The sequence below is a fragment of the Salvia miltiorrhiza genome, chromosome 6 (genome assembly GCF_028751815.1).
Source record: "Salvia miltiorrhiza cultivar Shanhuang (shh) chromosome 6, IMPLAD_Smil_shh, whole genome shotgun sequence".
Lineage (NCBI taxonomy): Eukaryota > Viridiplantae > Streptophyta > Magnoliopsida > Lamiales > Lamiaceae > Salvia > Salvia miltiorrhiza.
Window position 1 is genome coordinate 33,974,766 of NC_080392.1, and position 13,240 is coordinate 33,988,005.

At 32.5% G+C, this 13,240-nt stretch overlaps 1 protein-coding gene and 1 long non-coding RNA gene across 2 annotated transcripts; one reads left to right on the forward strand and one right to left on the reverse strand.

Moving 5' to 3' along the window:
• The first annotated feature begins 720 nt into the window (after window positions 1–720).
• Window positions 721–1,839, forward strand: LOC130989162 (uncharacterized). The gene is made up of 2 exons (XR_009090514.1): window positions 721–1,121; window positions 1,436–1,839. It is a non-coding gene; the product is annotated as an uncharacterized LOC130989162 (long non-coding RNA).
• Window positions 1,840–8,238: 6,399 nt separating this feature from the next.
• Window positions 8,239–12,868, reverse strand: LOC130989163 (MACPF domain-containing protein At4g24290-like; the record flags this gene model as incomplete). Its single annotated transcript, XM_057913102.1, is given in 5 exon segments — window positions 8,239–9,158; window positions 10,232–10,398; window positions 10,865–11,051; window positions 11,232–11,300; window positions 12,667–12,868. Coding segments are annotated over 5 exon segments (1,309 nt in total), but the record flags the coding sequence as incomplete, so codon positions are not given.
• Window positions 12,869–13,240: the final 372 nt, after the last annotated feature.

Below are 13,240 nucleotides of genomic sequence, written 5' to 3' on the forward strand. Positions count from 1 at the left end.
TGGGGGTGGTGTGGGGTGGGGTGGTGAAAATACCAAAACTGTAAAAATCAAATGCATTTTTCTGTTCAAAGTCATGCATTTTTCTGTTCAAAGTCATACATTTCATGTGAAAACTTTATGCATCTTTGTGTGAAACTATATGCATCTAAAATATGTCTATTTTGAGAAAATCTAAAAAAAATATATTTTTTTTAATTATTAAATCTGAAAATTACATTCCAATTTTACCCCTCTCCAGATTTTGCCTTGAAATGCCTTGCCACGTGTCACCATCTTGATGCGCCACATGTCATAAATGTGTGGTCAAGATTTGGACCTACGGATCTATTATAAGCATTGGATACTACATGATCTCATTCCTATATATATATATATATATATATATATAGGGGTGGGCTACCATGAAAACACTCTTAAGTGTATAAAATATGAACAAAATCCTACCATCCATCAATCTGAAATCAACGGCCTGGATTTAAAATTAATGATTTCGATGGTTTGTAAGATTTGTACTCTTGATTCGTAAATGCCACGGCAGAAAGGGTAAAAAGGTCATAGGATGAAGTTGACTTTCCGTCGTTTCCTCTTTACTCCGATTCTTTCGCTGCAATATATGGAAATCTATTGGAAGTCACTAATTTAAAAAAATACTATTAATCTTAAGTTTTATAATTAGGGTTCACGAACCAAAAGTCTTCCGCCAAATCTTTTTCATTGTGCGACCGTGTTTCCAGAGCATTTTCTGCTTCGCCGCCACCGTTCATTGTGCCTCCGTGGTTCTCAATAGTTGATTCACGTGTGGAAAATCCATTGCTAACAATGGTGAAGACGAAGAGTAATCTATTATATGTGTTTACATTTTTTTGGGGCATCGATCAACTTTTGAAGGGAATTCAAAAGTTGATTTTTGTGTTCATGTGTTATTGTTTCTCTGGCTTATTGTGTCGATTTAAGCATGTGGTAGATGAATTTGTTAACCACATCTCCTCCATTCCCGGCACATAGAGAAGGGGACGAATCTAGGGTTTTGGAGAGACGAACCCATCCCCGGAGCATAGAGAAGGAGACGAATCTAGGGCTTTGAAGATACAAAATGGAGAAGACGAATAATGGGTCTACAGGTTCGTAACAATGGCTTTTTTTCTATATTCTTTGGACGATTGCTTGAATTTGGCGAAAAGAACCGATCTTCAATCCCTCTCGCTTTCTTTCTTAAATTGGTTGAAATGAGTGAAAAATCTGCATCTGTCTGATTCGTAATGTTGTTTATTCACATTCGTAATGAGATTTTAGGTGTTATTTGGTTGCTATTTGGTATAAAATAGTCCTTTTATGCTTACCATATGATGCGTGATTTGATATATAGAGATTCGTAACTTAGATTCGTAGTTTGATATATTGAGATTTGTAATTTGGTTCTACATGTCATTGTCAGATATTCTATGTGGATAAGATTCGTTGGGCAAATTGCAATGTGCGTAGGGATTTTCCACTTTTTAGGAATTGAAGTAGCAAGCAACTTAGAAATTGGGAGACAAATGAAATTAATTATGGTGGATTTGGTGATGGTGTGTTGCTGGAACCAATTCCTTCACCTGAGGTCCCGAGGTCGTCGCCATCGGCAAAGTTGGAGAAGATGGTAGAGGTTTATGTGAAGAATAGTGATAATATGCTGCATTTAATAAACTCAGTTGATGTTACGCTACTTGAGGATCATATGTTGCATTTTATAAACTCAGTTGATGTTGCGCTACTTGAGGATGAATGTTTCATATTATAAACTCATTTGATGCTGAAACATTTGATTTGTACTGAATAAATAAATCATTGTTAATTGTTGGTGGTTGATTGTTTTATATTAATTCCTACTGAAGCAATGAAGGTTATTTTGTTATTTCAAACGGTGAAAATTATTCCATAATATTGTGGCTTTGAGTAGTTAATGAGCTTATTCATTATTACTAGCCTGTGAATTGTAGTATAAATTAAATGTCATGTTACGGACTATGATATATTATGTAAATAATTTTACGAATGATTTGTTAGACTAAATTATTTGGTACTTGTGTTTCCTGTAAACAACCCAAGTAATCTGTGATAAATATTTTAACAAGTGTCACGAATTTCAAATGTTTTTGTACGAATTGGTAGGATAATGTTACATAATTAAAATTATCGTTTTATATTGTCAAACGAACTCCATGACTGTAGAACTATAAATCCATGACTATAGATAAAATATCAATACAATATTTGACCATATTTTTCTTTTCTGGTAGTGCCCTTCCGAGTTCCAAATCCCGGCGCAAATCCATATTTTTTGTAAAACTCATATATGCGTCATCTATAGACTTGAATTGTTGACCTATGCAAGGCTTCTTGCTGGCTTCGCAAATGGGAATGTATGAATTGGCATCAGATTCTATTTCACCCTCTCGCGGCTCTGAATCTGACAATGAAAAGTAATAGTTGTTCAAACTAATATCAAAATACGATTACTGAAGTAATTTGTTATGAAACAGTAATGCGTAACGTATCTAACAAAATTCGTAACATACAAATGTGTAACGTAACTAAAAAAATTTGCAATACTTACATTTTTGGGACAAGAATTATACACATTTTTTTTTGTCTATGAACAACATGAATTTTGATATACTAAGGGTTGTGTTACGAATCCTAAATACTTAAACAACATATGTGTAACATTATTTAAAAAAACGTCTAGAATTTATGAAATATGATTCATAGAAAAAATAATAACATTCAATGAGGAGATTACCACAAACTTCCAAAATCACATTACAATTATTAATGAACGAATATTAAATGAATTATTACAACATATTAACAAAAAAATAGAATAACCAAACCAGAAAATTGAAACAAAATCGAAGCATGCTCATACTTCATACACAAAATACTACAACATACAATAATTCGTAACAAATACAAAAAAAATTCGTACTAAATACTACTCAACATAACCCAGAAACAATTCGTAACAAAAATTATTTCATACACACGACATAGTCACAGAAAATTCGTAACAGAATGCTAAAAATAATAAAGAACATACATACTTGGATTATCCATGATTTATTTTGAGGAAATAGAATGATGAATCCAGAATTTTTGTCTTCCGTTGATGATAGTGACTCTATGTTTTACGTTTGAAGCAAAGCATTCTGACGCGTCAAAATTTAAATAACCAATTATTAAGTAATAGTTCACAATTCTTGTGAACTTCCTACCAATTCAATTCGTAACATAACCAAGCAAATGCGTACACATTTCATTTTTATTTCATCGCGGAACATAATACATAAAACTCTTAACATGGTTAATAAAATACATGCAACAATACCCTATTGCCCAATAATCAAAGAGACTCGAATTAAAATTCCAAGAAAAAACGACCATAAATTGCATAATAACTAATAAAATGCGTAAGAATTCGTGTAACCTTCTTGTTAATTAAATTTGTAACATATTGTTAAAAATCGTCATATATGATTATGTAACATAATTAATCAAATTCGTATAAACTACCTTACAATTTAATTCGTAACATGTCTAACAAAATTCGTGCAACCATCAACCACTACCCAGAAACTCAACAAAATTCGTAATAATTGACGTATAATCAAAACGATCTCAACTACTGAATTGAGTGAAGAAGAGAAGGCTAATCTCTATATTGAAGTTTAACAAATTGTATTACACAATATTAGGAGTTTGAATGTGTAGTAAAAAGATAGATGAATCCAGAAATCATTAAGAAATATTGATTATTAAATGTTAAATGTAAGAACTCATTACCTGGATGATCCATGAGATTATTTCTCGAAAAAAAGATATGAAATCAAGAAGGTTTGGTTTCGTTGATTATTGACGCTTGATGATACAAAAAAATGTAAGTTTTAGGTTACAATGGAGGCGTAATATGTAGACATGTTTAATGATTAATTATTAAATGGAAAGAGAAAAAGATTTGATCACAAATACATATCTTCTTACCGAAAATATAGATTGGGTAAATTACTAGGTTGTCCTCTAATGAATTTTCAGTTGTTATTTAATATATTATTAAGCTAATTTCAAGCCGTTAGATCAATCAAGATCTAATGGTCAAGATTCATACATATTTTATATACTTAAGAGTGTTTTTATTCTAGCCCTCCTCTATATATATATATATATATATATATATATATATATATAATGATAAAATAATAATGATAGTGGGGTCCATGAATAGTTAAAAGTGAGGTAGTGCTATAGTGGAGAAAATATGAGGTAGTTGAAAATGAGGTAGTAGATGAGGTGGCACGCATACATGTGGCATCTACTATTGGTAGCACCACAGTGGATGCTCTTAATGGTTGATAGATTTGGTCACTTCAAATTTCTAGGCAGTCGTATCAACATTAAATTGGATTGAAATCTAATTCAATTAACCAAATAAGATGAATTTAAAGACCAATTTTTAGATCAACGTACAAAATCAAAATTTACTCATAATTCAATAATCTATATCATGTTTTCTTTTTTTTATTTGAGTTGGTCTCCTGTGCGGCGGTCGCATCTCATGCGACGGGTCGACCCGAACCGTCTACTAGTTATAATAAATTTAACACACAATAATATAAATATTTCTTTGCACAATTGGTTTAGCTTTTGCCCCCTATCTCTAAAGGTGTGGGTGGGTTCGACTCCCATTAGCCACAATTTTTTGTTGTATTTGTTCTTTTGCTTTTTGTGCTTTTTCAGTTTCTCATTTCAACTTTTTTTTTGCTCTTTTATTTATGTTTCAATTTTTTATCTTTCTGTATTTTATTAGTTTTTTATTGTTTCAATATTTATTTATTTATTTTAATTTTGTTTTTAGGTTTTATTATAATATTTTTTAATATTATTTTTCTATATTTTATTTAGTTCAACGTTTTTTAAAATGTTACTCCCTCCGTCCACGAAAAATAGTCATGTTTCTCCTATTTTTTTTGTCCACGAAAAAGAGTCATGTTTCACTTTTTATACAATTATACCCTTTATAACTTTATGTATTTACTTTATTTGCCATTGAAGGACCCACCTCAATAATTAAGATCTCTTTTCACTTAAACTTAATTAGCAATACAAAAGAGTGCTTCTAAAATTCTCACTCATCATCAACCCTCATTCAACCTTATTTTCTAACGCACACACACCCCTTCTCTCTCACCAAACCTCCGCCGTCTTCCTCCTCCGGCGGACTGGATCCGGCCTACGCCCCTATTCTCCTTCACCTCTCTGGCAGCAGTAGGTCGCCGCCGCCATGGTGCCCTGACTTGCCGTCCCTATAAACTCTTCAAACCCTAGGGCCAATGCCTCATCTGCAGCAACCGCAGCCTCAATTTCTGCTGGAGCTACAAGCGCTACTGGACCGCCGTTGTCTCTCTTCTCGCCGCCTTTGTTCATTTTTTTCAATTTTAGGTGGTGGTGGACTGGTGCAGCAATAATCCCTCAAATTGATTTGTTTCTTAAATTTGTTGATTTTATGGGAGTTTTAGCTTCGTTTCTTAAATTTGGTGATTCTACCGAAGAATCACCGGATCTGTTGCTATTTCCGATGAATCTCTGTAAATCCAGTGATTATACCGATTATTCACTGGATTCGTTAATGGCGCCTCGGATTTTCGGTGATACGGCGCCTTTGACGGAGTCTTATCCGCCATTGTCAGACGTTTTGACGACGACCCACACTGAAGATCTGTCCTTTTCGTCGTGGACTTTGGAGTCGGACACTGTGGTGCCAGAAATGGAATTGATTGAGGCGTCGCTGGACTCCCCGGAAACGGAATTGATGGAGGCTTCAATTTAATTTCGAAAACAGTGTTTGAGCCTTAAATTGTTGGAAAATGAAATTTGAATTCTTAGCAACTGAATTTCATCTTAATTTAAATTGTTGGAAATGAAAACAGGGTCATGAGGCTTAATTTCGAAATGTATTGAATTAATTTGAATAATTTATCTTAATTATTTCATCTTAATTGAATTCTTAATTAAGTGTTCAATAATTAATTCAATAATTTTATGAAAGTTAAATTATTGCTATCAAAAGTTAATTGAGGATTAAGAAGTTTAAAAGTCATATTAGCACTACCCCTATAAATTTACTTCTCTCTCCACTTACACCTATTTTAACAATTTTCTTAAAACTCATGCCGAGTCCCAAATGGGACTCTTTTTCATGGATGGATGGAGTATTTATTTCAAGTATTTTCAAAGTAATTTTTATTATGATGAAAAGTAATAATCCATATGAAGAAATATAATATTTTAGAAATATTACATTTCTTTCTCTAAATAATTACGTTTTCTAGTCGTAATGTTTACTTTGATTGAAAATAAGTATTACATTTCATATTATATATTAAAAAGTGCAAAATACTTTTTAAATTTAATTTAACAAAACAAAATTTTAATTACTTTTCATAATACAAATATCTACTTTACATCAGTATAAGATGTACATTTATTAGCACAAATATATATTCATATTAATATAAGGATTTAAGTAATTTCATTTAATATAAAGTATAATATTTACTAAACCCTAAACATTAAACACTAAACCCAAAACACTCGATTGATTGAGTTTAGAATATCAAATAAATGACTATTTTCATACATTATAAGTATTACATTTTCTAGACGTAATGTTTACTTTCATTGAAAATAAGTATTACTTTTCATATTATTAGTTAAAAAGTGCAAAATACTAAGAAATTTAAAATTCAATTTAAAAAAAATCAATTTTACATTTCATGATACAAATGTTTACTTTCAATCAGTATAAGATATACATTTGTTGGCACAATTCATATTAATATAAGGATTTAATTTCATTTAATATAAAATATTATATTTTCTAAACCCTAACCACTAAATTCTAAAACCCTAAACATTAAACACTAAACCCTAAACACTTGATTGATTGAGTTTAGAATATTAGATAAATGACTATTTTCATACATTATAAGTATTACATTTTTTAGACGTAATGTTTACTTTCATTGAAAATAAGTATTACTTTTCCCATTATTAATTAAAAGTGCAAAATACTAAAAAAATTGAAATTTAATTTTAAAAAATCAATTTTATAATACAAATATATACTTTCAATCAGTATAAGACATACATTTGTTAGGACAAATGTATATTCATATTAATATAAGGATTTAATTTTATTTAATATAAAGTATTATATTTTCTAAACCCTAAACACTAAATTCTAAACCCCAAACACTTGATTGATTGAATTTAGAATATCAGATAAATGACTATTTTCATACATTATAACTAAAAGTAACAGTTTTTATGAATAAAAATAAACATTATTGTGAAGAAATGTAATGTTTCAAAAACATTACATTTCTTCATAATAATAATTAATGTTCTTTTTATCAATCAACATTTTTTTTCTTACTAAAATAATTACTTAACCAAATAATTAAAAGTACAAGTTCCAATAAATAAAAGTAACAATTATAATAAACAAATATAATAATTTTTAAACATTTGTTCACGATAATTGCTATTTTTACTCATGAGAACCGATACTTTTAGTTATTTGTTCAAGTAATTATTGTCGTCAGAAAAAGTAATTAATGATATGGAGAAATATAATATTTTTCACGAGAATATATAAAAACGCAAAAGAAAAACAGTAAATAAAAAAAAACAAAAAATAAAGAAAATACTGAAAAGAAAAAAAAACCAAAAAATATATAAAAAATATGCAAAATAAAAATAGTAAAAAGAAATGCTAAAAAGAAAAAAAAAGAAAATATATAAAAAAATGCAAAGAAAAAACAAAAAAATAATAAAGAAAACATGAAAATTAAAAAAAAAACATAAAAACAAAACAAAAAAAAAAGTAAACAAAACCGCATAAAGAAACAAAATACAAAAAGAACATAATGAAAATAGGAAAAGAAAACCAAAAAAATGTGAAGAAAATGGGAAAAAAAATGGCAATTGCTACTAATGGGTTTCAAACCCTCACCAATAAGGATAAATGGCATGCTATGGCCATTGCACCAAAGGCTCACTTTTGAATTTATTTGTTTAAACATTTTATATAACATGTTGACACGGGTCGGGTCAAAACGGGTTTGACCCGTCGCATGCAAGATTTTGCATTTTTATTTTTTTCTCTTACGTATTTCTCAAGTTCAACCCGAATCCACACAATTTCAAGCAGCGATGCTATAACAATATTTTACCAAGCCGGATGAGATCACCGGCAAGTTCGCAGTCAGACGAACCGGTCCTACCGGACCAGTTTAGTTTCACAAATTTTGAGGGGGAGATGAGTGCATATACAAGCTAAAATACTGCATGAACGATCACACAAAAATCTCAACAAAGAAAACTAGCACAATTCCTAACAGTAAGTACGCTTCTTTCATTTTTACAAAAGCAACCAGTCACCCTTGCAAAAGTGCATCTTCATCTGGCAAAATCACGGCCAACAAAGAGTACTTCACGCGGAGTGATATTTTACCCTTATCTACGACGAGCCTGGCACCTGATACCACCCAGTAACCTGGTGGGTCCTGCGGACCCCTCATCATCTCTGTCGTGTCGACAAACTTGAGAAGTTTAGCTGTTTGTGCAGACATTGGAGGACCATCAGGGTATAGAGCAGAATTGATGTTAACATCCGATGGCTTCGGAGCAGGTTTCTGTGCACTGGAGAAGTGACTGCTGATCAAAGTTGATATAATTCCAGACTTTTGAGCCAGTGCGGGGGAACCGTCCCACTCTGGTTTCTTCACCACTGTTGCGCCGCTAACCCTGGAGAAGTGAAGGCGTAGAAATAGGACGTTTCTCATGCCAGATTCCTTCACTTCGAATTCTGCTCCAGTAACTATGGAGAGGTCGTCGTCTGACTCCACAGGAGCACTGCATACATGTGAGAAACTTTTCCACTGGACCTTCTCATAATACCTGCGATCCACAGAGTTACTATTCTTTCCGCCCAACTCACTATGAAGTTGGAAGCTTTTCGGCAAGGATGAGAGGTGTTGCAAATGGATTGCTAAGCAATTACTTCTTTTTCCTTCTAAATAGAGTCGCAGCCCTGTTACTGGTTTATTTCCCACATCCACCTATTCAGAAAAATTTAGCCGCATAGTATTAACAATGATCGTTAATTTTACTGCCAATGATGAAAAGAAAAGGGAAGAGACGTATATAACCCATACAAAATGAATGAAGAATCAGCTCATAAGATGCAATCAATTACTCCATTTACTTAAGGTAATTAGATGTATTTACATAGGTTGCAATATAAGAATTGGTAGATAGTGGAAAGGCATAATCCCCTTCATCAAGATCACTTGGAGGGTGTTTGGCTAAGCTTATTTTAAAGAGCTTATAAGTTCCAACAGCTTATAAAATGTTTCAAGAGCTTATAAGATGTAGTTTCTAAGAGCTTATAAGTTGTCAAAGAGTTTGGTTAATTGAGCTTATAAGATAGAGAGAGATTTTTTTTGCTAGAAAGAGAAAATATTTTTTAGAGAGAGAAAATCGAAAAGAAATGAATTTAAAATGATATATGATGAAAATAATAAATTATAGTTGAAAAGTATTTGAAAAATGATTGTTGCATATAAGATTATGAAAAAATAAATTGGGATAGATGAACTTATTTTTTAGGGAGCTTATAAGCTTTTAGAGCTTATAAACTGTTTAGGAGCTTATTTTGCCAAACACATTGAAGGAGCTTAAGCTCCTAAACAGCTTATAAGCTGTTTTGAAGAGCTTATAAGCTCAGCAAAACACCCTCTTAGTGTATTCACTAGCTAGCAACAATAATGTACTAATGAAGTAATTTTGGCAAGTCATGTTATATAAACATGCTAATGAGTTATTATACTCAACCACTAGCTATTCTTCAACAAGTCTACTTATTTCTTTTATAATATGAAAAAAAAAAGACTTGCATACTCAAAGTATTAGAATAAGGTTGTTGTGTGAACTTTGGTTGTATGGAAGCATTTTATTCAGTAATCGATTGCTCAAAGAAAGCAAAGCTTTGTAAGAGACAGATAGCAAATGAAATAACAAACTCAACATCTAGATCTGTTTTAGAGGGGAGTGTTTTTAGCTTATAATACATGCACGATCTGAAGATTCAAGATCGTGCCAACAAAGATTAAATAGAGTTTGTAGTCTTTACCTCATCAGTGTTGACATAAAGCTTGGGCCCCATCAAACTGAATTGCAAAGAAGCAACACCGTGCTGCTTTCTATCAGGACCAAGAGGGACATCACCAAATACAGGTGCCCATTGCCTTGGAAGTTGAAATTCCAAAAATTGATATAATTCTTCAATAGGTGGCTTATCTGCAGACAGTGAAAGATTTCTGATGAGACAGTGAAAAGATGCTCCACAGAGAGCGATATGACATTTTTAATTACAAGGATGTTGGCCACTCTAAATTATGTGAAAATGGCAGATTTTAGTCACAATGGTGCAATTCCAATCTTAATATAGTAATTGAAATATACTAATAATAGCTGCGCTGGGACAAATCTATTTATACGAAAATTGTTCTCCGGAGTATCATAAAATATTGTGAAAAGATTAATGAATATCCTAAACAAGGTGGCGTTTTATGTTTAATAGTTGGCAGGAAAAGTGGTTATCTGGAAGTACAACAGAAGACATTAATCACTTCAAGTTTACAGCGATAGGTCTGATGGAATCTCAGAAAGCATGCGAAATAGAAACACATTACCAAGACTGAATTGATATTTTCTTTGAAGTGAACATGAGCAATTGATCTACTGTAATGGAACTTTTGCTTACATCGCAAGTATAGGTTGATAGCATGGCCGAGGAATCCACTCCCATCAATTCCGCTCAAGAGTGATGCAATTGGAATAAAAGACATAGATATCACTTCAGGCTCAAGCTGAACAGTCTGACACCACTTATTATGAGGCATATTCCTATCACTATTTCCACCTCTCCTTCTCCAGAAGAAAGTAATTTCCTGGAATTATCATAATAAACATAAATAAGTTCAAAATACTCCGTATGTGTCAAGTTAATAATTTTTATCTGACTAAGAAACAGTGCATAAAGATAGTGTCACAGAGAAGTAGAAATGTCGCCTTCCAAGAACCACTGTACTAATCTACCACTCATCAAATTAAATTGAAAAAACTCTTACCTCTTGGTTAGAGTGGAAACTTGGTGTACTGGGATCCAAGAATGCAATTCCTCTTTCATTAGTCTCTTGCTGAAAATAAATAAAAAGAAAGAATTGAAATGTCACAGCAATGTTGTGTTTCAGAATTTATTGTTACTTCTATTTTATTATATTTATGTTGGGGATTTGGGGGTGGGAGGATAGCTAGGAATTGAGGAGTGCCAGATAACATGGATCATTTTGATACGAGCAATCATAGGAATACTGAGATTCTAATGAGGCGATGGATTCTTACAATTTCATTTAAACAAACAGGCGATAACAAGAAAGGTAGTCATTTGAGGTGAGCTAATAAAAGAAATGATTGCTTTTCATTTTCAAAGCAAACTTTACCATTATCTTTAATTAAGATTACAGCTCAAGTTAACCAATAGAAAGAAGCTCAAACAAGGAGTTAGCTGGACAGAATGGCTAGATAATTTTTTTTCTCAGGGAACCATTTGTAAAGATGCTTGACTAGATAACCTTAGTTCAGTTCAGTCAATACTTAGAGAACAACGTATCACTTCATGGGACTCTGTCCATTTGCCATTGATTTCAAGGCAAAAGGATGTCCATATGGGCCTAGATGCAACTTTTTACAACATTCTTCCTGGAGATAAATCCTTATGCAACCCTCAGAGAATCTATTGAGATCCAAAGGTGCTCTTTCTTTCTCGGATAACTAAAACACTTTCTGATGCAACTTGCAGGACCACATAATATGTGCATCAGAAATGGGCAAATTATAATTGAATTATCTGAAATGAATCAATGATTGAAACCTTAGCAAGTGTCTAAACATGTTTCAAAGTAATCCATGCATGTCCCATTTTAGTTAAATATACCATCTCAACTTATTTCAATTATTCTCATTAGTGCTACTTAAATTCTTTGATGCTTGAGAAGGGGAACTGTCATGCTAGAGCTAAGAAAAGGTTAAAGAATTCAGGAGTACTAATGTCCCTTTGATGTCATCAGAAAACTGATACTTTTACAGTATTGTATACCATGGTCATGTCCTGTCGTAGCCGCCACTCGTAAATTTCTCGGTAAACTTATAGTAACTCATAGCATGCAGGACTAATTGCAGGACTATTTTTACAACCCCCCTCTCCCCCGCCCAACCCACAATAACCCAAGCACTCCTAGCTTGCTTAGATAGTAATCTTATATTTTAGAAGTGTTAGAAATAGATTTGTATATATGGTATATCTTGTAGAGCAAGATAGCTTTTCTAGTTTAGTTAGGACTCTTGTGTATATATAGGTGCTTTTATCAATAAGAAAATATACGGAAATTTCCCAAACGTTATTTTATGACATTTAGTTTAACAAGTAAATTGCCAAATAACACCCTTTCAAAAGGTTCAGACTTGAATGTATGGAGGACAGGAATGTAAATCAACAGAACATACCATTTCCCTGCCATAAGCTTTCTCAGGATTCACACTAGATTCTCCATTAACATCAGTAAACCTCTTGTCTGCCACATCCTTCAATCTTTTCTGTACATCAGCAGGCTGAAGAGGTGATGAGTATTGTTGCTTCAAATATATAACGTCCTTTCCCCCCATTTTTACACCAACAATGATATGGGTCCCGAACTTCTCAATGAACCTGCATGCCTTTTTAGTTTTAGAGAATTTCTTTTTTATCTATAATAATAAAAAAAAAAGTTCAGAAATTAAGGCACAGAGCTAACTTTTGGGCTGGGTCTTAGTTCAGAATGATGAAGGGCCCGAATGTCTACATTGGGGTGATAACTCTAGTAATAATATTAAAATTTCTAACTAAGGGGGTGTTTGGCTGAGCTTATAAGCTCGTGAGAAGTGTTTGGTAAAATAAGCTCTTAAACAGCTTATAAGGCAAAACGTAAAGCAGGCTGTTTACATGTGCTTATACGAAATATACCCTGCTGAATTAGTCCGGGCATGCATGGGACTCGGTACTATTCTGGGTGAGTTAATGCTTGCTGCCCGTCAAGGTACC